Source organism: Electrophorus electricus, chromosome 18 (genome assembly GCF_041902795.1).
Source record: "Electrophorus electricus isolate QZ-2024a chromosome 18, ASM4190279v1, whole genome shotgun sequence".
NCBI lineage: Eukaryota > Metazoa > Chordata > Actinopteri > Gymnotiformes > Gymnotidae > Electrophorus > Electrophorus electricus.
Genome location: NC_137514.1, coordinates 5,026,376 through 5,053,217, shown reverse-complemented (window position 1 = coordinate 5,053,217; position 26,842 = coordinate 5,026,376). Strand labels below are relative to the sequence as shown.

At 43.0% G+C, this 26,842-nt stretch overlaps 5 protein-coding genes across 9 annotated transcripts in view; 1 reads left to right on the top strand and 4 right to left on the bottom strand.

Moving 5' to 3' along the window:
* cc2d1a (coiled-coil and C2 domain containing 1A) overlaps positions 1 to 8,488 on the bottom strand; it is a 28,396-nt gene extending 19,908 nt beyond the window's left edge. The window contains exons 1-15 of one of the 3 annotated variants that reach the window (XM_035535001.2): positions 8,399 to 8,488; positions 7,721 to 7,799; positions 5,713 to 5,857; positions 5,454 to 5,557; positions 4,997 to 5,236; positions 4,443 to 4,734; positions 3,980 to 4,089; positions 3,775 to 3,847; positions 3,518 to 3,616; positions 3,228 to 3,355; positions 2,873 to 2,945; positions 1,750 to 1,880; positions 1,509 to 1,620; positions 1,183 to 1,355; positions 486 to 614 (exon numbers count right to left, since the gene is read on the bottom strand). In XM_035535001.2, the coding sequence (XP_035390894.1) occupies positions 486 to 614; positions 1,183 to 1,355; positions 1,509 to 1,620; positions 1,750 to 1,880; positions 2,873 to 2,945; positions 3,228 to 3,355; positions 3,518 to 3,616; positions 3,775 to 3,847; positions 3,980 to 4,089; positions 4,443 to 4,734; positions 4,997 to 5,236; positions 5,454 to 5,557; positions 5,713 to 5,857; positions 7,721 to 7,777 (1,866 nt within the window). In that variant the 5' untranslated portion in view covers positions 7,778 to 7,799; positions 8,399 to 8,488. Of the gene's footprint in view, positions 1 to 485; positions 615 to 1,182; positions 1,356 to 1,508; positions 1,621 to 1,749; positions 1,881 to 2,872; positions 2,946 to 3,227; positions 3,356 to 3,517; positions 3,617 to 3,774; positions 3,848 to 3,979; positions 4,090 to 4,442; positions 4,735 to 4,996; positions 5,237 to 5,453; positions 5,558 to 5,712; positions 5,858 to 7,720; positions 7,800 to 8,348 lie in introns of those variants that run through there. The other 2 variants (XM_081701469.1, XM_081701470.1) reach the window with 2 other exon arrangements.
* A 161-nt stretch (positions 8,489 to 8,649) lies between these two features.
* Positions 8,650 to 13,341, top strand: si:ch211-286b5.2 (uncharacterized). Of its 3 annotated transcripts, none has more exons than XM_027031248.3 (7): positions 8,650 to 8,768; positions 9,024 to 9,055; positions 9,667 to 9,770; positions 9,951 to 11,483; positions 11,951 to 12,120; positions 12,352 to 12,450; positions 12,707 to 13,341. In XM_027031248.3, exons 1-7 carry the CDS (start codon positions 8,737 to 8,739, stop codon positions 12,813 to 12,815), a joined length of 2,079 nt encoding a protein of 692 aa, XP_026887049.2. In that variant the 5' UTR covers positions 8,650 to 8,736; the 3' UTR covers positions 12,816 to 13,341. The 3 variants fall into 3 exon arrangements, 2 of the variants coding, with proteins under 2 accessions (XP_026887049.2, XP_026887050.2); XM_027031249.3 differs by having other exon boundaries at positions 8,725 to 8,831; XR_014118294.1 differs by lacking the exon at positions 11,951 to 12,120 and having other exon boundaries at positions 12,707 to 12,730.
* A 206-nt stretch (positions 13,342 to 13,547) lies between these two features.
* Positions 13,548 to 14,731, bottom strand: nanos3 (nanos homolog 3). The gene has a single exon (XM_081701522.1). The coding sequence runs from the start codon at positions 14,493 to 14,495 to the stop codon at positions 13,908 to 13,910; it is 588 nt and encodes a 195-aa protein (XP_081557648.1). The 5' UTR covers positions 14,496 to 14,731; the 3' UTR covers positions 13,548 to 13,907.
* A 139-nt stretch (positions 14,732 to 14,870) lies between these two features.
* On the bottom strand, positions 14,871 to 20,350 carry si:ch211-286b5.4 (afadin- and alpha-actinin-binding protein B). The gene is made up of 12 exons (XM_081701583.1): positions 20,327 to 20,350; positions 20,063 to 20,131; positions 19,833 to 19,956; positions 19,611 to 19,689; positions 18,721 to 18,838; positions 18,149 to 18,296; positions 17,962 to 18,065; positions 17,575 to 17,736; positions 17,156 to 17,218; positions 16,280 to 16,364; positions 15,795 to 15,888; positions 14,871 to 15,072 (listed from the first exon to the last, which is right to left on the bottom strand). Exons 1-12 carry the CDS (start codon positions 20,348 to 20,350, stop codon positions 14,985 to 14,987), a joined length of 1,158 nt encoding a protein of 385 aa, XP_081557709.1. The 3' UTR covers positions 14,871 to 14,984.
* Positions 20,351 to 22,025: 1,675 nt separating this feature from the next.
* si:ch211-286b5.5 (guanine nucleotide-binding protein G(I)/G(S)/G(O) subunit gamma-5) lies at positions 22,026 to 24,871 on the bottom strand. The gene is made up of 3 exons (XM_027031256.3): positions 24,737 to 24,871; positions 24,109 to 24,235; positions 22,026 to 23,784 (listed from the first exon to the last, which is right to left on the bottom strand). The coding sequence occupies exons 1-2, from the start codon at positions 24,824 to 24,826 to the stop codon at positions 24,110 to 24,112; spliced, it is 216 nt and encodes a 71-aa protein (XP_026887057.1). The 5' UTR covers positions 24,827 to 24,871; the 3' UTR covers positions 22,026 to 23,784; position 24,109.
* Between the last annotated feature and the right edge of the window lie 1,971 nt (positions 24,872 to 26,842).

Here is a 26,842-nt window from a genome sequence, read left to right as displayed (position 1 = left end):
CATGGGGGAGCACAGCGATCAGGGGATCTGGCCCTGCACACGCACACCTTACCCACAATCCAACAGGACTCAGAGCAACCACTCTAGAGTCACCTTCAACAGGACAAATTCATTAACAGTGCATGTTTACATGGAGGTTGTGTGCGAAATAAATGCTCCACACTTGATCTCTCACCCAGGCATTCATATAACGCCACTCATTTAGCTACCTGGTTCAGGTGGTGTGTTAGGAGCAGGCACTGAAATACAATCCAGACTCTCTGGATTCCAGAGGGCTGACAGCCTAACATTAAGAGAAATTCCCACTCTTGCAACATTCCAAATGTGCTAAATCATGCAAATTCACTTTATACACCAAGATCAAGAAAGTTGCTGAGTTATACTGACCTTCCTAAAGAGGTTTATATACACGTAATAAACATGGCACTGATGTGTAATAAGAGTGTAACAGACAAGTGCTAAGCGTCTCATAAGTGTGTAGTGACCTCATGCTGCAGTTTGAGGCGCTCCATGAGCTGGGCGTACTGCTGGGCGGAGCGAGGAGACAGGGCGGAGGCGCGAGAGCGGGACTGGGAGAGGGAGTAATCCTCTTCACTCGCTGGGGCGCAGGGTACCTGCAGGAGTCCAAGAAAAACTCAGAATGACAGACAGAGGTCAGGGCGTCCATCACTGTTATTGTGACCCCAGAATTGAGAGAGGGGCAGACAGTTCAATCTCCTCTGCTCCACATCTGCAAACAACAGTTCCAGTTAGCATCCCTAAAACACACACAGTACCATATACAGCAAACACTGGAACACTGGAAGATGTATTTGGGCACACGCTATTAGCTTAACCTTTCACATCTGCTGAACACAGCTGTCTTTGGGGGAGAGAGAGAGAGAGAGAGAGAGAAACCAAAGTACAATTACAAGATCAAAACTAGATTAGTGATAACACTAGGGTCTGAAGGAGAAGAATAAGGAGTTAAGTTTACACCTCACGGACAGACAACAGTGCCACTCACACGCACACATTTCAGGTGCATGTCTTGGGCATCTGCCTCTCATACCGTCTGTTCTCTCACCATAAACCACACACACACACACACACACACACACACACACACACACACGCACACACACGCACACACACGCACACACACGCACACACACGCACACACACGCACACACACGCACACACCTTGCTGATGTCCACGGGCAGGCCTCCTTTGGCTGCTGTGATCATGGGGTCGAGGCCCTTGGCATTGCGGAGGTGCTGAGCTGCTCCCTGCATGTCTTTCATCTGTTTGGAGCGCAGAGCCGCCTTCACAAACTGCTGCCTACGGTTCAACAAGAAATCCAGCTGTTGCTGGGCTACACACACAGACACAGACACACACACACGGGCACACCCATATGCACAAAAGAGTTCCAAGATTAAGATACTAATTTAAATAACAACTTAAACAAGTTCACTACTTTACGATAACACGTTATTGCTAATTCTACCCCCTGTCAAACCCTTACCCTTGGTGCCTAGTTTGGGAGTGCCTGTCGAGCTTGCAGGGGGCGTGGCAGGAGAGGAGGCATTTGCTGGACCAGAGGTTCGAGCTTTAGGAGCAGCTGAACGTGCAGCCACCTACACAAGACAAAACACACATACAAACATACAAAAAGTCCAGGATCAGGTACGTATCCAGTGCTTTAGTCTCCTGGCCGTAACGAGTGGAAGCCACACGTGTGCTCATCACAGAGATGACATTGTTACCTTTGCCACTTCCTCCTCTGGTTCACCTTCTTCCTCCGCATCTGCATCCTGATTGGCCAGTTTCATGGCCGTTTCTAGGACACCTATGAAGTTTTGCTCACCACTTTCTGAGCCCTGCAGAGGTGGACAGCCTGAGAGAGAGGGAAAAACACACATCACACGCACAGGTACGTACACGCACACACAAATCTTATTTATACAGGACCTTTCATGCAAACAGGTAACAGCTTAAACTCACTAAACCAGTAAATCATGAATGAAATGGTGTGAATAAGACCCCTAGCCACATGTTTACATTTAAGTTCAGTTCTTGTTCTGCCCCCCTTTTCACTAATCCCCACCTTGACTGTTCCCAGCTGTTCCTAGTTTCCCTTCGTTACTCACTGTCTATGTAAACCCGTGTTTTTTGGTTCTCCTAACTGGTCATTGTTATCCCGTTAGTCTGTCAGATGTACTATCGTTCCGCGTCCTTGTGTTACGCTTCCGTGCTTTGTGTGCTGCCTTGTTTGCCTATTTAGTTTCATTCTCTGGTTTCGCCGTGTTTAGTTCTTGTGTCAGGTTTCATATGTTTGTAATGTACTCCGGTTCTGTTTCTGTGTCTGACTCTCCTGACTTTTCAACCCTGGCCCATACCTATGACAATGGTGACGGAACGATGACGGAATGATGACGGAACGATGACGGAACTGCCCTCAACAAGCGCCGCTCCTGTCAGCGGTTTTCCGTGTCGTTGCTGCATGCTGCTCGCTTCCTGGACTGCCTCCGCCCCATGCCTTACCCTGTGTGGGAGGGACTGTGGCCCTGAGTGACAGCCCAGGAGTTTCTTTGCCTGTGTGTCCCCCAGCAACTGTACAGCCTCCTGTCCCCGGCATGGAAGACGCCGCCCATGCTCCCTCATCCAGCGCCCTGTCAGTCCTCTAATCTGTCTCAGCCTCTTGTTGCCCCACCGTTTTTGCCTCCTGTTCCTGCCCTGTCTTCTGTCTCTGCTTGTGTCTAGTCCTGTCTTTATTTCTGGTTTTGCTTTGCTTTGTTGTGTTTTGCGCTTTTGGAGCTATATGGGGGGGTGTTCTGTCTTGGTCACACATGTGCGGTCACACATGCTAATGCATAATGGGTGTGTTACCTGGTGGCACAGGCAGATCTGCTAGATTAACAGGCCGTCCTGCTTTGTGAGATTTGATGGCATCTTGGTATTGCTGAGTACACACACACACACACACACCCACACACACACACACACACACACACACACACACACACACACACACACACATCATTTTCTGTGAGCAAAATCAAGCACAGGCACATCAAGCCGAGATGTCTGGTAGTCTTTGTATGTAACGACCGTTTTGGGTAGACAGAATAAGTAAGCATCTCGCTATAAGAGCCGTGTTGGTGGTTATTTTGTGAGTGTTTTTTAATACCTTGAATGTTTTTAATAGTAAATGGTACCTGCATGCCGTGTATGTGTGGGTTACCTTGATGATGCGCTGGTGCATGCGGGCTTTGCGATCGTCTCCTTTGCTTTTGGCCAATTCTGCTGCATTCTTGTATTTGTCCAGGCGCTGCTGTAGGGCCTCGGCTAGACTACGAGGAGCAGGGAGAGCTAGGAGCACGCACATGCACACGCACACGCACACGCACGCACGCACGCACGCACGCAGCATGAGACACATTAGCAACAAAGATTTATCCTCTTTTGAAGTTCACTGAGAAAGATATGCGTACGAGCGCGCACACACACACACATGCAGATATGCACACTTACGAGTGTCAGAAAGTGGAGCATTGGAGAGTGGACTGGTAGTGACTGGTTTGGAGGATGAAGACTGAGGTAGAGCAGGAGACTGCGCAACTACAGCAACACCTGAGAGAGACAGACAGACCGAGAGAAAATATAAGGTATAAAAGAGAATTTGTCAACAGAACGCAAAATGATAACAGGTAGAGTCATTATCGGTTATAAGAATGCCGAATTTGTCCACATAGGCCTAGTGATGTGATGTGATTATGATTATGACTTACCAGGAGGGGGCGGCAGTGAGCCGGCATCTATGGGTTCTCCTCTGTCAACCGCCTCAACCACAGAGTCCAATTTCTGTAAGCGGATTCAGCGAGTGTGTGAGTGGGGAAGGAAGAGAGAGACAGAGAGAGCTAAAGAATTCTTTTCTGATTGATATGGGCATTTAGACATTTCAGCCATTTAGTGCGCATGCGCACTCTTGATTACCTTGGCGATGAGGTAATGTTGTTTGGCGAGTTCTGTGTCTCCGCACTGTTTGGCCTGTAGAGCAGCCAGCTTGTACTCACGCTGCCTGCCCAGTACACTGGCCTTCAGCTCTGTAACACACACACACACACACACACGCGCTATACCTCTGCAGTCAATACACTCAGCTTCAGCTCTGAAGTACATGTAACCCCCCCCCCCCCCCACCACCACACACACACACCCTCACAAACACTTTATGCTACTCTAGTGTGTTTGCTTTCTGTTTCTGTTGCAATACAAACATTATCAGCTTGGGAAATACACACATCACAGTGCCTCAGAGCTGTGCATCTGGAACTGTCACCCAATACTCTGTTTTAGATACACGTGGCTAGTGGATTTCCTGTGAATGAGTTATGGCTGTGTAATAGAGGTGTTTTTATATATATGTGTGTGCGTGCATGTGTGTGTGCGTGCGTACCTGAATGCTCGGCGTTTGGTTGGCTGGGTGTTAGGGGTGATATAGCTGGTGTGTCTGGTGTCACTACTGTTTCTCTTTGCGTGGGTGGACGTAGGAGCTGGGGTTTGGGCAGAGCTACAGGCTTCGCATTGGTAGACTGCGGTGTGTATTTTGGGGCCAACTGTTCCTGTTCTTTGACTGGTTCCACGTCTGATGCCGAGGTGGGCTTGCCGCCCGTAGCAACAGGGGGTGGGATCTCCTCCTCGTTAATAGGTTGTCCTTTTTTCACAGATGACAGCATAGACTGCAGTGTCTACAATGACAAAATGACACACATGCTAACACAGCTTAGCCTGAATCGCTAAAGGAACCCAGCAAGCAGTACATGCTAATTCACCCTTAGCAATTTTTGCCCAAATGACATCATTAGCATAAACGTTAGCTTGAGTAGCTAAGCTCTGGAAAAGGAGATAAGCATTAAATGGGTGTATCTCCGTACTGCCTATGAAAGATCTCTCTATTGCAAAGACAGACAGGTATCATACACTGAGTTTTATTCGAGCCTGTTTGGGCACCTTTAGGCCGCGATCGTATCTGCGGGCCTTGCTGGTTTCCCCTGCTGCCTTGGCGTTGGTAATGGCCGTCTGGTACATATCAAGGCGCTCCTGCAGGCGGGACTCCAGTCCGCCCGCACCACTTTGGACAGTGGGGGTGGGTCTGGGTGCCACATTAGGGTGCTGAGAAGGCGTAGGTGCAGGCGTTGGCATGGCGATGACTTCCTTCTCATCAGCCTCCAGGACCTCATTCAGTTCAGCCTACATTATACAAAAAGAAAATAAAGAGAACAATACACAAGAAAACTTTAACACCACAGCACAAATTTAACATCAGGTAATAAAACACTAAACACCAGAACTAAATCAATTTCCAACCATCACTACAAAAGTTGCACAGCGAGCATTTCTAAATCCCTAAAAAAGGCCACATATGGTAGTCCACTGTGTATTGTGGGATTTGGTATTTGCTCATTACCAGAAGGTCTGCGTCATCTAGGTCTGCGTCATCTTCTCCATCCTCATCTAGGTCTTTCATGCACAAGGCAGCCATGCGATCAATGTCCTCCATGGGGACAGGAACTACCGTGATAGAGAGCCAAAGCGATGTAAGGCAATATTACTTCTCACTTAACCCTTTTCACATACAATGGCAATTTTAGAGTTCTTCATACAGAAATAAAAGGTGCAATGACACGCACGCACACGCACACACACACTTCAGTTTCAGTTCTCACCTTTCCCGCCATCTTTCTTACCAGGTGGCCTGACCCCACCTCCTCCCCCTCCAATCAGAGCAAAGAGCTCTGCCTCTAGCTCCTCCTCATTTCCCCCGGAATCGTCTAGCCCACCGTCTGGGGACAGATCCAGAAGCAGTCCCATCTGAAACATGGCAACAACAACAAAACTGTAGTGAAGTACACAAGGTTTCCAGAGAAACTGGATGTTTTGGACAGAGGGTCTTCATCATCAGTTGTGCAAGAAGCACTTTGCTTTCACAGCTGATGAAGGACCTCAGTCCGAAACATCCTGTTTCTCTGGAAACGTTGCGCACTTCACTACAATTTTAATCTCTCTACATCTTTTACTAGTGTACACTGTTGTTACTCACCTGGAATCTTCTTCTGATGTGTACACACACACACCCACACATAATGTTCATATCACACATAAGAATGGGTATAAAATATAACTGGGGTGACTCTGTCCATGGCGTGGTTGTTGGTGCCAGACAGATTTGCGTAATACCCAAACTGCTGATTTCGTGAGATTTCCATTTCTGTTGCAGCATGCAAAGTCAGAACGTGGAAACCATGAATCCATGAACCCAACCTCTCATCTGTCAACAGTTCAGGCTGCTGCAGGTATAATGGTGTGGAGAGTGTTTTCTTGGCACACACTGGACTCCCTAATAGCAGTCGAGTCACTTGAATTCCACAGAATATCTTATTATCGTTGCTGACCATGCGCATCAATTTATGGCAACAGTATATTATCTTTTGTCTAACTAGCATGAAAATGCACCATGCCACTCAAACTGGTTCCATGACCATGAGTGTGTGTTTATTGTCCTATCCAGTGACCAAATCTAAATGCAGTAGCGTATCTTTGGGATGTGATGGAATTGGAATTTTGAAACATGAAGGTATAACAGGCAAATCTGCATCAAGTATGCAACAGTGGTGTTCCTAATAAACTGTAAGGTTCAAGTTCAAGTTCAAGCTCGGTTTATTCGTCACATACATAGTCATACACAGTATAACACGCAGTGAAAAGGTGAGTGTGTGTGTGTGTGTGTGTGTGTGTGTGTGTATTTGTACACACACAGAGTACAAAACATCAGATATAGCATTTCACACAGAGGATCTGAGTTTGGTTCAGTCCATTAAGATTTATTATGATTTTATAAATCAATTGTATGGTGTTCATGCATAATAGCACCCAAGGGTCACAGAGATATTCAGTACTACAATTTCCCAAGCCAGAGGTGTTACATTCTGTGCATGTAATTGAATTTTACTTCAATTGTAAATAAAGAACACATCAAATGTTAGTCAACTGGACTATCATACTGCATCACCACTGTCAACGGCATTATAACTGCAGTATAATTAACCAATCTTAGCAGATTAGCCACTGGTGAGAAATTGGTAAGGTTTAGATTTAGGACACATCCTAGCCTTTGGGTAGAGTTAAAGTGTATATTTAGGACACATCCCAGCCTCTGTTTAGGTAGATTTAGGACATATCCCAGCCTCTGTTTGTGTAAAGTGTATATTTAGGACATATCCCAGCCTCTGTTTGTGTAAAGTGTATATTTAGGACATATCCCAGCCTCTGTTTGTGTAAAGTGTATATTTAGGACATATCCCAGCCTCTGTTTGTGTAAAGTGTATATTTAGGACATATCCCAGCCTCTGTTTGTGTAAAGTGTATATTTAGGACATATCCCAGCCTCTGTTTGTGTAAAGTGTATATTTAGGACATATCCCAGCCTCTGTTTGTGTAAAGTATATATTTAGGACATATCCCAGCCTCTGTTTGTGTAAAGTGTATATTTAGGACATATCCCAGCCTCTGTTTGTGTAAAGTGTATATTTAGGACATATCCCAGCCTCTGTTTGTGTAAAGTGTATATTTAGGACATATCCCAGCCTCTGTTTGTGTAAAGTGTATATTTAGGACATATCCCAGCCTCTGTTTGTGTAAAGTATATATTTAGGACATATCCGGCGTTACTGTTACCTGTTTGGCTCGGGCAGCTCCTTGGCCTTTCTGAGGGGGGTTCCGACTACGACTCATTATTGGTGATATGTCTTCAGAGCTGAAACAAAGTAAAAAGCTGTTTACTACCAATGAAAGTTAACACGTACAAGTCATCCCAGGATGTCAGCGCTTCAGCTTAGACAGTGAAGCTTCATGAACGAAACTGCGGTTAATTGTGGTATACGGGTAGACTAGTGTTCGGATGACCTGCAAAGAACTGCCTGCGTAGACTTTTCTAGGTTTGCTATCAACATGTTTACTAGGTGAAGTACTAACAGGTAAACGCTAGCTTGCTAACTATGTGGCTAACTTAGATGACGTTACCAAACCTGAAATCATAACCTAGGTTAAGTGTCCCTGTCAACTGCGAGTTTTAGAATGACCACACACAGGTAATAAACATTAGCAACCACCACGGCTGCGAGGCGGTCACTATGCTTTGTAAACAGCGATAATGAATGAATTGGCAAAAAACGAACTAGCTAGGTTAGCTAAGGCAGGCTGTTCCAGTTGGACAACTACCTGCTAGCTATACATGTTCAATTCTTAGCTAGGTCAAGAAAACAACCCACGCCAGGCATTAGTCTTTTTTGGAGTTAAGAATTACCTTCAATATGGGTTTTGCTTTCTTGTAATATAGTACCTACAGAGTATTACCTTTGTCTTTTCCACTCTTAGATGATGAGATTACTTCAAAACACTTGTAAACACTGCTGTCACTGTAGTCACTTCCTACTTTTCGTCACGTTTCCAATAGCAACGGGAATTTCGTGCTTTACGGCAATAAAGCAAAAAATAAATAAATAAAATAAAATAAAAATAATATAAAAATAATTACTCAGTCAGTATATCCATCTTGGATTTGTATCCAGGTATCTTAAGTGTTTATAATATTATGCCAATTTCAGTAATTAAAAATACTTAGCTACGACAGGAGTGACCTTTTCAAAACGCGCGAGCGCGGTCACGTCTCTTCATATAAAAGTTTGTCTTTGATGTGGATAGGTGGCTGCTACTGTACTTTAATGTGAGTGAAATCATTTTTATGGTAATAAACTTTTTTGTAGTGTTTTGTTAGTCTCCTGGAGAGGTAAGTGAAAGTGACTTAAATATACTCCCAAGACAACTAGCTGAGTGAAACATATCTGCTATTCTAATCTGAATTAGCTTCATTTGCTAGCTCATTGTCAGAAGCTGGTGACCCTAAATACATTATGATTAATTAGGCTAGTTTGTTAGCTATCGTTTGTAATCTTTTGTACTTTTTCATCATACGGGTTAGGCAGCTGGGTCGACCCACAATGAAAGCCACAGGTAGGTAAAGTTTATATTTCTTTAATTCTACTTCATCCTCTTTTTGATTATCATAAATTATCCTGGAGTCCATAGCTTCCTCAAAATGTTAAGTAAACATTTTATCATAGTAGCCTAAGGCCTTTTTCACACTTTACCTGTATGGATAATTTAGTGTAAGGAAAAATTCCCTATTAACCCAGTCCCTCTGGTTCCTCCGTCTTCCCCGCCTTGGTCTGGGTGCTGTTCTTCAGGGCCCTGGGGGACGTTTTTCAGAATGAATGACAGAGATGCTGAGAAGCATGCGCCCTTTATTCAGACATACATGAGTATACATAGATGGCAAAGCAGATGTGTATGTGTAAATATGTAAATGACATTGCAAGTTCAACATGTTCAGACGATAGAATATGCGGTATCAAAAATGAGAAGGCCGTCTGTCCGTAGTTCAAACCATATTTGACATGGCCGTTCACCTATCTAAGAGTAGACATGCTAACATGACAGAGGTTAGAGCTTTAATACTGCTGGATTGAAAAGACTGTACTGTACAGAAAAGGGAGTCGCACTGTGGGAAATTCTAAGATTTCGCTACCTAACTGAAAACAAGTGAACACTCTTCCTTCTGTCAGAGTTCAAGCCCCCTCAGCAGAGAGCTGTCAGAGTGACGAGGAAAAGCAACGAGGGTGCCACCTCTGGCGAAACAACAGAACTGCATCCTACAACGTGCAAGCATGTAAGATATTGTGGTCGTTTACGGTGGTTAGGTCTCTTAACGAGAGAACAACTAACCTAAGATTTTAATAAATAAATAATAGCAATATGAAACAACTGTGCAGAAGTCAAAAATAATCTCCCTCATCTTCATAATCATATTCATCTTCCCTACTGTTTTGTGTTTCTGCTATTCTTTTAGGCTGCAGATACTAAAGTAAACTTTGACTTCCAATTTGGTTCACTCTTAGAAAAGTCTGATGAACCTCAGTTAGAATTTGCCCCTTTACACTGTAAAGAATCAGCCAAAGAAGAAGCTCTTGGTGCACATGAGCAAGAAACTGACACAGGCCTGGTTGAAATCCTGCCAGCTATGAAACAACCCACTGAGGTTACCGTGGAAACCGTAGAACTTAGCAATGACATCAAAAGCAAGCCCCAAGACAGATCAACTTTGGAATGTGACACCACCAAACAATCCAGGGGTGCAGGGTTGGAAGAGGAGTTTGAGACCAAGGCATCTGGTCCTGAACCTCAAACACTGCAAAACCCTCCTTGCAGTGCACATCTCTTGAATGATCCCCAAGACAACATGTTTTGTGGAAATGCTGAAAAGAACAACATTGAAGAGCAGGTTCCAAAGTCAAGTGATCACACTAAAGGTGTTGTAGGTGTGACAGTAGACACCCTAGATGAAAAAATCTGCTTTGATGATGAGACAAAGTCCCAGATTACAGGTGAAACAACATCTGTGGAGCCTCCAGTAACAAAAAGATTCAGAAAGAGGATGGGTATGTGTGGTCTAGGAGACAGGAAGAGGAGGCTCCTGTTTGAAGGACATTCCTGCTGGAAGGCAGGAGAGAGGGAGGAGGGTGTTGGAGCAGTAGATGGAGAAAACATAGATGTACTGAAGAATGACACTGTTGAAGAGAACAATATCTCTGCACTGATGGATGAAGAAGCAACTGCAGAACAAGTACTTTTAAAGCAAGACCCCAGCTTTTTGGAGGACATATTTGAGGGGGAGGGGAGAACACCATTAACTGGACAGGACCTATATCAAGTCCAAGATCAACCATCGGTATCTGCCATGACTAATGACCATGAAATTGAAACCTCTGCCAGTGACAATGAACCTAATCTCCCAAGGACTGGGACAAACAGTGGTGGTTGGGCTATGGAGCTCAGTAAGAAACATCAAGCTCTGTATGAGGAAGAAAAACATCTGTCTGATTATGAAGTGACTGAAGGTTCTGGTGAAGTTGTTAAGGAAATGGATGAGAGCCCAAACGAATCAGCTAAGGAACTGAGCTATGTCTCTGTTGGTGTTACCAAGGAAATGTTGGAAGGTTCTGTTAAAGTCACTCAGGAGGGTCAAGAAGTTCTAATTGGTTTGGAAGAGAGTAAAATGGAGATTGGACAGCATTGTCCACCAGTTGATGTTACCCATAGCATTTCCCCCTCCCTTAACCAGGCTACCACTGACAAGCCAGATCTAAATGGACCTCAGATTAGCATGCCCACCGAGGACGAAATGGAACTAGAATTTATGGAACACATAGTTACTCTGACTGTGTTTCCAGAGATGAGTGATGCAGGAGGTCGATGTGAGCATACGGAGTCACCCACAACAGCTATACCAGAGAACACAGGGCACACAGGGGTAGATACGAGCAGCCCTGATGAACTCGGTGGGCCTGCAGCACCACCTGCTGACCAGGAGAAACACATGCATGTGAGTGTGGAGAGGTTTTGGGGATAAACTAGTGGGAAATGTTTTTCCTTGCCCAAAGGACAGTAAAGAGGTAGGGATACTGACAGTTTATTGTGGAGCACTCATAGTCCAGTCCTTTCCATCTCTAACTTGACAGATCTGACAACCACACTTTATACTATACAGTTGTTAACGATTCATTCCTGTTGGTACACGTTAGTAAGTCAGGAGATACAGAGGAAAGGACTCCAATCAATAGCTGATTTGAATACAGAGAACATGAGACTCTGATCAGTCTTATGTGAGCTCTGTAATTTAGAGGACAGACCCACACTGTTAAAACATAAACAGGACATATTTGTGTGCAAATAAACATAACTATGAGACTCGGGTGTTTTCAGAGTTCTGAAGTTCTTTATGAATATTTCCCCTCATGTTTTATTCATTTAGTTTTGTTTTTTTTTCACTCTGGTGGTTTGTTTTGTCAGTGCCTTCTAGGCCAAGACACTTGTGACCCTTCGTTGATCTCTGATGTTGCCAAGCAACTGGTGTACAACCTCACCATGACCTCTACTGAGCTACCTCAGGAGCTTGACTCTTCAGCTCCCTTATTGAGTTGCTCTGTGGATGACTCCCAGCTCAACATTTTCGCATTACAGTGAGGGAGTGTGTGTTTGTTAGGATTGGGTTAAATTGTCAGGCTATTAGTGGAATAGGTTAGACACAGCAGTCTCTTGTAGTATGTACACAGATGTAGGTTTACATGATTAAACTCATATATGGGGTTTAATAGTTTCATCTTGCACAACGAGTGCTAATGAAAATGGAAATATGGTTAACTGTACTTCCCTAACCTAAATGGAATTCTGTGTTTTTTGTTTTTACTCAGCATGGAGCAGAAGAACCAAACTATGCCAGAAGGTTCTGAATACCAGGATGATGCCACAGAGCTTGTCTGTGGTCTTATCAAAGAACTCTCGTCTTTGAAGTAAGAAAGAAAAACTATGTAGATCAAATATGCGCACACAGAGTTCCACAGCAATACTGCTTCTCTCTCTAAACACTAACACAAATATACCATGATTTATGTAATTTCACATAAATCCAAGCACTTCAAAGATCAACTTGCCATTGAGAAAGTGGTCAGTTAAATGTATTCATGTTCCTAATTTAACTTCACCCATCAGTCGTTGTAACATATAGAAGTCTGTTCCTTACACTTTCCCTTTTTCCTACCCACTCAGTCGTACAGTGATGGCTGCACACAAAGAGATGGAACTATTGCGCCGTAGCAACAGACCTCCGAAGCCTCCTGGCCGTCGCTGTTATGGGCCTCGCCATTCTGAGATGTAGCCATCACATCAACAGTGTGTGACTCTGTCCTTGTGACAGAGGCTTGCTGGGCAATGTAGTTTCCTTGGAAACTGCAGTAAAATAAGTTATTAATATAACATTAATATTGATAATTTGCTGGCAGGATTGTTAATGGTGATTTTCCTTTGGGATTGTATTCTCCTTATAGTTAAGGACTATAGAGCATATGTTCAGATAGTTTAACAGAACCTTTTAGCTCATGGTTCAGTACGAAGGTCGGGTTGAGACCTTGTTAGTACTGTTGAAGTTTAGAATAGTTGCCTGTCCCCCTCAGTGAATTTTCACTTCGTGTTCTTTTGGCCTGGGGCAGCTTTTATTTTATTGCAAATAAAGCCTCTCGTACGTCACAAAGTTAAATTTTAAAGTGTTACTTTTCAATCTATGACTTCTACAACTTAAAACAAGCCAAGGACTGAAAAATGAAGCGTGTGTACATTTGCTTTTGATTTGTAAACATTAAAATGGGCGCCGTTCCGTTTGTCCCACCCGCCTCGTATTATTTCCCCTCCCCCCTCCCTCCTCCCTCAGCGCTACTCGCTAGTTTACTTTTAAATGGCTGCAACTGTCAGGAGTCAGTTTGTGTACATGATGGTTGTATTAGATAAATACATCTCTTGCTGTATTTTGTTATTTCTTTGTGTTAGGAAGATCATAGACTGCACTTTAAGACCAACTGTTTCTCTCTGCCAGTAAACAGACAAAAAAGGCAAAAACCTTTCAAAAAACATTTTAAAACAAGAGCATGCAACGATCATCATTTAGATCAGAATACACACAGTCGGTTTAAAATTATCAAATACAATCATATTTTTTTTTAAAAAGAACACACAAAACATTAAGAGAAAGGGTGAAAACTCAAATCTAAATCTTAAACACTTATCACCGCAAAACAAAACTTAAATACACTTCAAACATTGGAACGCAAGCAAACATTGAAAGCAAACATTAAAAGTACTATTAGCAAATGAAAGGTTTGGAAGATTGATTATATACATGCATACAACCTTGTTATCCCCCTTTCTAGCCACCTGAATTATAGTGCCAAGTTATCCATCCGTCATGTCCACGCGGTTAGCGGGGAGATCTCAGGTACACGCAGCTGTACGTACTATCCACAAACGGGCAGAAACGCTTGGTGTGCGCCTGGCCACCCGTCGCTCCACACTGGGGACACACGTACCGGCGAAGGTAGGGGCAGAGCACCTCGCCCGCGCGATCCTTCAGGTAGTGCGAGGTAAAAATAGTCGCGGACTCGCCGTTGTGTTTGCAGAAGCCGCAAAGCTTCCTCTCCGACTTATAACTGCCGCTCGGTGTACTCACGTGATGGCCGAATCTCCTTAGCTCCATCGAACTTGGCCTGGCCTGCGCGAAACAGGGAAACTTCGGGAACTCCTTAAACCCGATGCTGCCGGGGTTCGTGGCCTCGCAGTCACTGCGGTGCCGACGTTCAGACGTGGAGCGCCGAGATGTCTCACTCGAGTCAGACTCGGAGTAACTCTGGGCGTCCCGGGGGAGCGCTGGAGTTTCCTCGTGGGAGAGCCGCATCGCTCGCACAGTGTCCGCTAGTCCCATATAATCTCTCCACAGCTGAAAGTCCTGGCCCCTAGACTCCATCGAACTATGAGCCACCAAGATGGAGTGGATGAAAGGGCACATCATTGTTGCTTCGACTCCGGCACCACTACAGCACAGCAAATCAAGGTGGAGTGCACGCGGGCGTGAACGGTGCAGAGCAGTCGAATAATTAGCTTCCACCTGCGCGAAGATCACGTTTGATCGATCAAGCACAAGTTGTAACCGTCACTAATGTATATTTGTGTATAGTTGGACACAATCGGCTCTTTACTCAGTTTATTACCCGTCCTGACGTCGCCGTTACGTCGCCCAGCGAAGAGTTTAAAAGCACAGATTCACTTGCATTACTTTTGTGCACAGTACGCGCTGAAGCGTGACGTCAGACGCAACAGTCTGCAGCGCTTCATGAGCAGTTGCAAAAACATCGAGGTACTCAGAAACCGACAATAACGCGTTGGCTAATAATATTTGAAATTTTATTTAGTCAAGTCAATACAAAAAGCATTAAATATCATTAAACAACGAGTACATTTCTGCCCTTTTACGCACGTTTCACAGTCGGGACTAAAAGGGTCAGTCATCCATGTTTGTTTTAGTAGGGCTGAAAACACCTCTCCCTACTTCATTCTGCATCCTCTCAGACTGAGAACTATCTGTTTCCCTGAAAGAGAGAGAGATATTTCACGATAAACAAACATTCAAATACCTTACAATTATAAAGAGGCATAAGAAAATTAAATAAACCTCCCTCATTTTTCACAAAGCAGAAAACACCATTGTAACCCTCATACCAGAATAAAACTTAAAATCCAACACTGACTCTTCACCCATCTTTTAAACACATTTACAATACTGCCATCAGTCTGGCCCTCAATCAAGCGCTTACAATTGCCATCTTAGATTGCCCCAAAATGAAATTCAAAAGTCAACATTGTGCTCTTTTTCTGTGCGTTATTCTACTCAAAAATAGAGTGCTGATGTAAACAACAAACTAATCAAAATAAATTACCAACAGGCTAAAGAAAGACGTCAACCTGGGACATTCCATAAAACACAACCGCAGACACTCGGGACTTGCTTTTGTTTCAGATTTGCACCCAGCTGCATCAACTATACCATGTGACATTTTCCATCATCGGAATGACCTAGGGAATGTGTCGTTGCCACCACCAACACTACGACCGTTGAAGATTTGCATAACAAGTCTAATTCCATCTACATTTACCTAAAAGTTGTGACACGAAACGCACAGACTTTAAAATCAAGTGGACCAGCTACTCTCTGTACACATCACCCAGCTATTCTCCTGAGAGAGAATACTAAGAGAATACTAAAATACAGGTGGCAACCTGTATTCTTTGGTACGAGAATGAGCGCACGTACCTGCAGTGGTATGGCAGCTGGAGGGCAGAGTAGAGCTCGGGGGTGTTGGGGGTCATAACCATATTCTGACCTGACCTGGGCACAACCTCTGACCCTTCAGAAGAGAGAGGAGCAGGGGTGCAGGTAGAGAGAGACAGACAATCTGGAGCTTCCATTCCTGCCTCACTCAACTCACACACAATTATTATCCATCCCGTTTTAGAGCAATGTGCATTACTACATTGTGCAGTTCAGCAGCACATTTTTTTTCCCTGTGTTGGTCATTTATTTTTTTTACTTTATTGTGAAATGTAGATTATATCATCATCTCCATTATATCTCAAATGAGCACGCATTTAGTTGGGCGTGGCTTTAGTCACTGGGCCAGTATGTATCTGCTGGCTTAGGGATTGGTTGACAGCACGGGGCAGGTTGGTGGAGGAGGGGAGGGGGGGGGGATGTTTCACAGCTGAGGCTTGTGGAGGTTGACAGAGGGAGGGGCCTACCTGTGAAGAGCTTGCTTGTGTAAAGGTGATATGAGTGGAGTGGAGTGAGTCTCTCTTCCCCCCCCCAACACAGTGCAGGTGAGTTCTGAGAAGACGGTATGAAGTGAGTGAACTGGGCCCTGTGTGAAACCCTAATGGTTTTGCATCTCATCCTGCATAATTACATTTGTCTGTTCAAGTTCTATGTGTTGGCACACTGCTGTTTACTGTGTATGATGTTTATTTTTACACAAACTGAACAAGTAAAATGGTAATGTGAGAGGCATGTTGCTTTTCAATTTTAATTAAAAAGAGGAGGAAAACACTTTTCCTAATTTGTATTTTAGGAACACTTCAACACGTACAGGATTTGGATGTGTCACTATGGTAGTAGACCCTTGATCACCACTACCTATGCAGTGCTACATAAACATTTACTTGTGGAATTGACATTTACTGAAATAACTATGGTTTGAAGCAGGAGCTGAAATTCTTTGGCAGGTTATGACCTTTTGCAAGTAAACTGCAAGCTGTTTGAGAAGTACACCTGGAGCTTTGAGAATATTAATAAACATTTGAGAAAATGAGCCAAACAAACCTAAGACATGCATGTCACTTGGATGAAAGTAATTACTTGTAGTGCAGTAGTCATATGGTTTCGTGATTAGTGTAGTGTTGATGCATTTTGTGTAGCATGTAGTGGGGTGATTTTTGGCTCTGCTATAGTATGTGTTTCACATCATTCAATGACAGTGCATATACAGTGCTCCGTTTCCTGAACAAGTAGTGTGTTTGTATACATTTTCTTTGCTCACACTCGTCAGGATCTTGTTTGCCTGTGTGTACGTCATTGTCTGGTGTTCCCACTGCCTTGATGGAATGGGAGGTCTTTCTTACTGGAGATTCACAGAGGAACTGTTGCTTCAGGAGAGAGGCCTTCTGCTGCTCAAACTCACACCTCTACATGTGAGAGCACACACACACACACACACACACACAGGTACCCAATACCTCTTTTCCATCTTAAAGTCTTTAGTCGCTCTACCACACACTCCCTTACAAACACCATTAACGTTCATGTCAAGTCTCTCATATCAAGTTTATGTTCCACTATTGATCTGCTTTCAGTGTGCAGCTGATGGAACATCGGCAGTTAGCTCAATTAAATACATGAAATAATTCCCGAGTGCCTGTCCTTTTATTTATTTATTTAATTAATTCCAGTCGATGCACCTCAAGTACTATTTTCTCCCTCCCCTCCCCCCTTCGGTGTAACTGAAAAATCTGCAGGTATTCATTTGAAAAATTCCTCTCACCTCACGGCCCAGTCGGATTGCAGCATCGGTGAAAGCCTGCCTCTCTTGCTGGAAGCTACGCCTCTGATGGTTAAGCTCCACCCACATGTCCTGAAGCTGCTCCCACTCCTCTAGATAATAAGAGCCAATCAGAACATCAGGAAGAGGAGGAACTACGTTGTCCTGGAAAAGAGGAAGAGAGAGAGAGAGAGAGAGAGAGAGAGAGAGAGAGTCAGCACGAGAAACCATGCGTTTAAATTTGACATGTCTTATGGTTTACTTAGGCAATTAATTGTGTGTGTGCATGCATGATGGCTTATACTGTAGTGTGTTTAGGGTGTGTTGTCATTTAGGTACAGTGTGCGCGCATACGCGCGCGAGAGAATCACGTGAGGTAACCATCAGGACCTCTAGGAGCTGTTGCTGCACTTGGACTAGCTCTCTGATCTGCTCCAGCTCCTCTTCAAGCTGAGCCAGGAGCTTCTCTTGGTCTGTTCTCACAATAACAGGGCCTGCACACAAACACCGTTCTTCAGAACTTCAGAAACAATATCTTTTTGCTGAACACGCGCGCGCACACACAAACACGTCTTACTTTGTGACAGCAGCTCCCTCATTCGCTTCTGTACGTGCGTCCACTCCAAGACCACACCTCCTGTCACATGATCACCAAGCAACTGCTCTGATTGGACGAGCCCGCTGGCCTGCGTTTCTTCCTCAGTGTCGGTGTCATCCTGCAGAGTCTGAGCCACAGAAAGGGAACACGCAGTCAGGCCAGAGGTTCCGAGTCTTGGCCTTGGTGGGTAAAGTTCAACAATTAAACGCATCATCTCAGTTTCTGCGTCTCACGTTGCCTTCAGCCTTTCATTTCCTCTGAAGGAGATGTCAGCGTTTGCAACAGTGGTGACTCAAAAGGACCACATTCGAAGCTTACATTTTACCCCTTCAGTGAAGCCATCACAGAAACCCACATATAGAATAACATTTTATCGTCTACAGCGTAGAAATTTGTATTTGGTCACTCATGGCATTAAAGAATAAGATATTCACAACATTCATGACATTTACAACATGTACAGTTAAAATGGAGCGCAGATTTTAATGTGAAGCGGATTGACTGAACGCTGCGGGCTGGAATGGGTGCCACCTGGCCGGGCACGCGGTCACCTGCTGCATGTCGGCTCTCAGCGCATGCAGTAACGTCGTCAGGCTGTGGCGAAGCTTCATAGCCTCTCTAAGTTCCGCCTCCCTCCTATCCAACATTAGCTGGAGCGCCTCCTCTTTTCTTTGAGGGGTGAGAGACACGCACAGAGAGAGAGAGAGAAAATTCAGAGTATAATTTAAATGAAGTTTATTAGCAAAAGCATGTCATTAAACAAGTTCACTACTTTATGAAGTTATTTTGTATTTTAATCTTGGAACTCTTGTGCATGCAGAAGAGAGAGCACAAGAACATCAATCAAATATCAAAAAAGTCAAACGTTTCTTTGTAGAAAAGAATTGCTCAGATGACAGAATTATGACAGGCTTGCTGAAGTCACTGTCTAGGGTGTCCTAGGGCATTTACTACCCCAATCCTCAGGGACCCCCAGGTATTCCTGCCATTGATCAATCCCACATCTCAATACTCCTGAACCACAAAAGTTAAGATCACTGAGTGCATTCAACATAAGATGCCAGGTTCCCAGACTCAGATTAAGCGTAGGATAAAATGTTTTATAGTTGAGTCACCATTATTACTAATGCAGTAATTTGTAGATTGCAGATTATTTTTGCAGTTTAATACAAAACCAGGCTTAATCCTAGTCTGAAAAAAAAATGTAACCCAACAATTTACTTCATAACTGCAGACTGACAGTGCGCCCCTGTTATTACTAACATCATTCTCTAGCAAACCTAAATGCTGGGTGTGCCTTTTTTCTACTATTTGGTGCACAATTATTGAGAACTCTATTCCCTTCAACGTACGCTACTTCATTTGGCGTTCCAGGCTTCTTCCTGAACAGGGATGAACTGGGAAGTCTGTCTTGGAGAACTTTAAAACCCCTGGTCCCTACCTCCCATCTGCTGGTGTAGTTCTTGAGGCAGGCTCTCTCCTTCCTGAGGTCTTAGGAAGAGTTCTTATAATCTCTATGGCTAAAAAGAAAGAAAGAAAGAAAAAACTCCCAATCCAAAAACATACCGTTTGTTCATGTACTTGATTCAACATTGAGACATTAGCTCTAACAATCTGAAACAAAGATAAGTCAAATGTTACTAAAATCAACTTGGCGTCTTACACAATCCACGGTCTCTTTGCCTGTCAGTAAACTGAGCCAGTTTCTCTCTCATTCTGTTAATGTGCTGTTCTTTGCGCCTAAGCTCTGCCCCCTGTTGGTTAAAACGAGACTGCATCTTTGCATTCTGCAGAGGGAGAAAGGGAGAGAGTTGGCTACACTATAAACAAGCATGAACTAGACTTTCCTAGTTAAGAGGCTTACTAGTTAAGTAACAACTGCACCCCCCTTACCTTCTCTCTCTCAAGTCGAAGTGCATCTTGCAGCCTAGCAATGTGCTGATCTCTTTCTGCAAGCTGGTTCTGTGAACAGCAGGGTGGGATCACATTCATACCACAGTCTGTGTGTTTACTGAAATGGCAGGAACACTTGCACTTGAAAGGCTTGCTTTGAAAACTGATCTGGGGATGACCTTACATATTGGATCTTACAGGGGTCTTTATCAAACTGATCCACAGTATAGTGACCTGGGGATGAACTTATGTAATGGATCCTACAGGGGTCTGTGTCAAAGTGTCCATCGGGCTAGACCTTTTTTTTTTTTTTTGCACTGTTCCTGCTCCAACATCTAGCAGCACAGATGGTTATCACACACACCATGATCAATGGGTATGGTGTGTTGGAGCAGACAAAAACATACAAAATATCTAGACCAGCAAGATATTCAGGACTGGGATTGGGAGATGCTGACCATGGTGATGTATATAGATCAGTGACTGACTGGAATGTAAATTCCAATCAGTTTTAATGATCTTAATGGTTCTTAAACACAGGAATGCAGACCACCACCAGAAAAAAAACAAAAAAACAAAAAAACAAAAAAAAAAAAACTTCTGATGCTCTACCAAGCCTTCTTTATGTGTTATAAGGACTTCTGTCCTTAAGTTAATTCCCCTCTGTACCTGAAACGAGCCCTCTCTCTCTTCCTGCTCTTCAAGTACCCTGTAGGTGGTGCTGTAGGATGGTGCACTGTGGGGACAACTGGCCTGCAGCAGCATGTGTGTGTTCTGTGTCTCTAGTAAACGGGCAAAGAGAAAATGTTTCCCCTTCATTCATGTTGCATCAATTCTATGTGAATTTTGAATATGTGCCCTGGAGGGTGTGAATGTGACAAGTACACAATACTAAAGGACTCTTGAACCCCACCTGTTAGTAATTTTCCTTGTTTGCATGCCATCATCTACAGAAGACCTAAAGCACGCGCACAGACACACACACACACAACCCCCATATACAATTAATTTTTTTTAACAGCCTTCCAATTAGATACTAAATTAACACAAACTAATACAGCATTGTCAGACCTGATTTACCACTATGTCTTAATGAATGCAGATACCAAAGCAGCTGGTTTTGTTCTAAAGACAGTTAAAATGCAGCCAGGGCTTGTGTTTATCATATGTTTCAGTGTTAGAATGTCATCAAGCCACACCTTCTTAAATCACTGAGCTAAACCATGAAAATCCTGATCCCAGATCAGTAAGCACAGTGTGAATGTGGTAAACATAGTTGTGACAACTTACAAACTATTTTAAAAATATGGAGGTAAAAACCACATGATAATAAGATGGATCCATTTTTGTTTGATCTGTTATCAAATACATTAATGTAGGTTAAGCCCCTTAAAAAAAAAAAAAAGATTTTGTAGACACAAGCACTGATTCCACTGAATCCATAGCAATATTTTTATAACACGAGAATGGCAGGGCATAACACAGGATCTTAACACATTTCTTAAGAGCACATAGGTCATGACCCTGAGTTTTCACCAGAACACAGGAGATTATGTGGCAGGTCTTTACAAAACCTCTTGTTAAGACATTCCATAGCATGGTATAGCAGTTTAGGCAACAAACCAACATTGTGTCAAATCTGATTGGCCATTACCTGAGTAACTTGTTCTCTCTTGATTTGTTTGACAGGATGAGAATTTCCACCAGCACTAAATCAACAGAGGTATCTGACACACTCATATCTAATGTATGTGCCAATCATTTCTTCCTTGCAATCATTTTATCGGTAATTGATTAGTATGGTGTACTTTAAGGTGTCGTGAGTGGTTGCTCTACTTGATTGGATTAGGCATGCAAATAAGAGCCTGCACCTGTTGAAACTCTTAGAACCAATTAGCACGAAACGCACCACACAGGACACTTTGGTACAAGATTAAATGGAACAAAGAAGCACACAGATGGATCAGAATCATAAGCAGACTGCTTTACTGAAAAGTACATAAATGAGGAATGTTCAGAAGCTTTACAGGAAGGCACACTGGTTAAAGTCTCTAGCTAGAAAAACAGATAGAGAAAGGAAATATGCATAAGTCAAGTATCAGCACTGAATTAGGATTTAACAAAATCTAAACCAAACATAACCAAAATCCCATGTTTACAAACCAGGGCTGGGCAATGTGTAGTGGGATGCCTATAACCAATACTGTGCCTTGCTGGCTCACCCACAGCATCAGTGTAAAGTTTACTGTAAAGCAGAAGGAAGTGTTCATAGTGGTGCCATGTGGTTAGTATTCTGGTTCTTGGGACTCTAGTACTCTGCAGAGTTTAGCTCCAATACTCAGATGCTACTGATTAACACTGCACTGCAATAACAACGGCCTCGGTTTTGACTACCTTAGTTTTATGAGGCTCATATTAGGGGTGTGTAGTTGACATCCTGAATTGTCATAGTGCACAAAAGCACCTCGTTCAGCTGATCAAAGTGCTGGAGATGCTCCCACTACTAGACACGGCTGTATTGGAGGTTGGAGCTAAATAAAGCAAAGGTGCATTTGGACTTGAGATGCTTGCTTCTCTTCCATACAGGTGTGGCGTGTGCTGTTGAGACAGCCAGTTTACAACGTTTTTTGCGATTTGCATTCGCTGAAATTAATCAGAATTAACCATTAAAAAGATTACAGCTGTTATTTTCAACCATATGACAACCTGCCAGAACTATGAAAATAACTTTGGCTCTGGACTCTTTCTCTAGATTTCACTAATCATCCATTCAGTTATATTCAAGACATCAGTGACACAGTGCTGTGCATGACTATAAATGTTGAGACACTTAAATTAAGGGTTGATTCATAACACAACTTTTAAAATAATTCTAAAATCAGCAAATGTAACCACATGATGCAGCAACGTAGACCTGATTCCCCAAAACCATTAACACAGGGCTACCCTAATTGTGCTCTTGGAGATCTACTTCCCTGCAGAGATTCATTCACATGCACACCTGAACAAGTCATGTTGCCCAGGACACCCTAACCATAATAAGTTAGTAGAGGATTATTTCTCAAAATTACAGCTAGCAAATTTAATAAAACACTCCAATATATATCTAGTAAATACCCTTTTCTTCTTCATATAAAAAGGTAACAGATGATCACTGGTGATTGCAACATATGTACCCACCTCCCCCCAAATATTTTTGTTTGCTGAAAAGGTGGACTGTAGTGAGGTCACATTAAATAATGAACAGTCCTGCTTTGAAGGGTCCACTTCACGCTCTTACAATTGTGTGCAAGGTTGTGTTCAGGATTCCTATTTCAAACAGTCTTTTTACTTGGATGAGAAATGTATATTTCTAGTTCTACTTTTAAATCTGTACCTCCTGCTATTAGAGGGTAATATAGGGTATGTACCGAGTGGATACCAATATAGAGAACACCAGCCTTGATCATTTTAAATCAAATCCTTGTAATGGGGAACTGGACCTCTCAATCAGACTGGAATTAAGGGTGATGTAGTTTTAAGGCAATGTTAATACAGCATTGCACTGTACAAATGTATTCCTGTGGATCGTACCATGTTGCACAGTGTAAGAAAAGTTTTCAGAGTAGAGCTAAAAGTCCATTTGAGCAGACAAATGCATCAAGAGGAGTTTTCTCTGCAGTGGGGTATGTGTAGTGTTCCCAGAGGCTCCTTCAGATGACCCTCTTCAGCTATCAGCAGCTCTAGAAGACCAAGAAAATAGTCCAATATCAGCATGTTTGCAAGAAATAAAACAATGCAAAGTATATATACTTGTCTGGAGAGTACTTGAAATATAATTAACAAGAAAGCGCTGTTGAAATGCAGTGTAAGGCTACAGCAGGAAAAATATGAGGGGTATATTAATGCATAAAATTTGAAAAACTTTGCAGGTGTTTAAAAGGGTACAAAAAGCCTAACCAGAGAAAGAATGGCAGAAATTCAGAGGAGCGATTAAGGAACATCAGTAATGTCAACACTGGACAGAATAGTGCAGGATTATAGCCGGGTTAAATTAATCTGGCTACCTCAGAGAAGCCCGCATGACTTCGGTGGGCGGAAAGGATTGTCACCGGACGGTACACCCATCAGCAATGGGTCTTTATGAGCGTTTTGAAGACAGAAATTCTTCAGATCCGTAGCTGCCTGAGACACCTGGAAAACAAGGGCTTGAAATCAATCTGTTCTCTTTAGGTAAATCACACTTTAAAAAACACGCCTGTCAACGAATTATTAATAACGTAACAAAAGCGAGGGCATCTGACACTCCAATAGTTTCGTTATCCCAGTGTTTATGCTGGGCTATGTTTCGGCAATTTTTTTTTCCCGGTTAGGGTCTGTGCAACATTAGCAGGAACAGGAAACAAAGTATTTAACTCTCCTGGTTAGGAGTGACGAAGGTGTCGGTGCAAGTTAGCTAATAATATTCATCCTTCTTATTTCCCTAGGTGAAGTTATAAGAATATCATTTTCATTATATACGATAAACACAAACGCACCTCTTCGGGAGTAAAACCTCACACAGAAAGAGCCAAACAGGTAGCTAGGGTTAGCTGCTTAGCTAATCCACCGATACTTTAGATATTGGTTATTTAGCTACTGAGAGTTCGCTCCATAACGTTTATCCAAATATACGAAGTTAGTTTGAGCACTTACATTAATTCGGCGGACACTCGCCTCCAGCCGCAGTTGTTTAACAGCTTTGTGAGTAGTAGCCAAGGTTGTGCTGGCGTTGTTGTTAGGCATGATGACAACTTAGCGGAGAAACTGTAGTGCCCAGGAGACACGGAAGTTTTTACAGTTACACAACCAGCTCCTCAAATCCCTCCCCCTCCACAGGATTGCCAAACACAAACCGTCCCATAATTTCTCTCTTTCTGTTATCCGGTAACAGAAAGATATGATGACATCTCTCTTTTGAGAAAGATTTCCAGTTCGGTTAAAGGATAAATTTTGTATGATTTTATGACGTAATGGTTAATGCATTATTTCGTTCAAATACACATGTATTTTTATGTTATTTAGGTCTTGACCATGCTTATTTGTTAATTTTTCAAACTATTCCCCTGTTCAAGTTTGTTTTGGGGGAATTTTTTAACCCGGAACTGTCACATCTCTTCTTGTTGGGCTGTTGTCAACTAAGTCTTGAGTATATAACCCAGTTTAAAAAACAAACAAACAAAAGCAACAACAACAAACCACCACCAAATTGTGGTATTCTATTCAATCTCCAAATGGGGTAGTAGATGCTGTTTGGTATGATCTGACAGCACTACCTCCAACAGCAACACCCACTTTCGAGATCTAAAACTGTAAACTGTAAAACTGTAAAACTGCAAACGACTATTCTATGACTCTAAGGTCACCATTCATCGTGCATGAAAGAACTAAAGCATAGGGAGTATGTGATGTCACAAGCCAGCAGTTCCTTCAGATGGCGCCTCACGTCCTCAACATTTGCAGGAGAGACATGTGGTTTTTTTCACTCCTTAAATGGAATATCGAGTTCAAGCTCAATACAGTGTTTGACAACATGCACACTTCCTAAAGACCATGTTGTGCGAAGGCATAAGGAATGTTTTTATGGATTCTCTCCAAAATATGATGTGTAAACTCTGGATGAATAGGGTTCCTACCAAAGTCAAGATGGCATTCTGTGCAGTGGGATTCTGGCTTTACATCCAATCTGATCTTGGACACTTACATTTATGGCCTTTCTCAGGGGCCCAACAGTAGCAATGGTGGGGCTTGAATTGGTAACCTTCCATTACAAATCAAGTACCTTAACCACTGAGCTGCAGCATGCCAGGTATAGGGCACACTAATGGCTGTCCAACCAGAACCTTGAACTTTTCTCCACTGTCCTTTGGGTGACAGAGCCCTTTAAGGACACATACCTGATTTATTTTTATGCACACTGGAGTTTTAATCCTGAGCTTCACATGCAGTGCATGAAGCTCCATGGCTGGACTTTTAGCACTGTGCAGCAACTTGATTATCGAGCAGTGTAGTAAGCATGCATAGGTGATGAATTTAAAAACTAAGTTCCACATTTTTCCACATTGCAATGGGACCTTCACATTGATTGTATGTTTGTTCAGGATTGACCAAAGCAAGAATGATTGGTTTGAAGCAAGACTTCTGACCTGTTTCACAAACACTTTTCGGAAACTCAGTTCTACTTCATTATACCATAAACAGGGCACTGTTTGTCCTGCTGCACCTTCTACTCTAAGTAAATCACCTAAAGAATACAATTCCTGATGTCAAAGATGTTGAGAATAGGATTAGGATGTTATGGTTACCTGTGAGCTAGTGTCAAGCAGTTGCACTGAAAGACATCGAGCCAGGCTGTGCCCTCACATGACTCTCCAATCAGACCGCTAGGCATTTTTCTGTTATCAGAACTTTCAGTTTTCTGGGGTTTATGGAACTTGAACTGTGAACAACTACTTATTCTGCAGCAGGAACTCCTACTAATTTAAACAGACTATTTCTTTTGCACAACATCTGTTGAACTATAATGACACTGACAGAGTTAGGCCACTACTTCCTCATTGTGAGCTGTTTACCCAAAGTCCTTGAAGCTACGTTTCTAAGGGTACTGTGGAAAACATCTGAAATGTAATTTTCCTTCCTCATTTTTCAGCTTTGCCTTAGCCACTTCAGCCTCTAACTGTCAAATTCTCTCCTCTAGCTGCTCCCGAGTTTAACGACTTGTGAATGTCTGTATAGAGAAAATCCTCTCTGAGGTCATGTGAG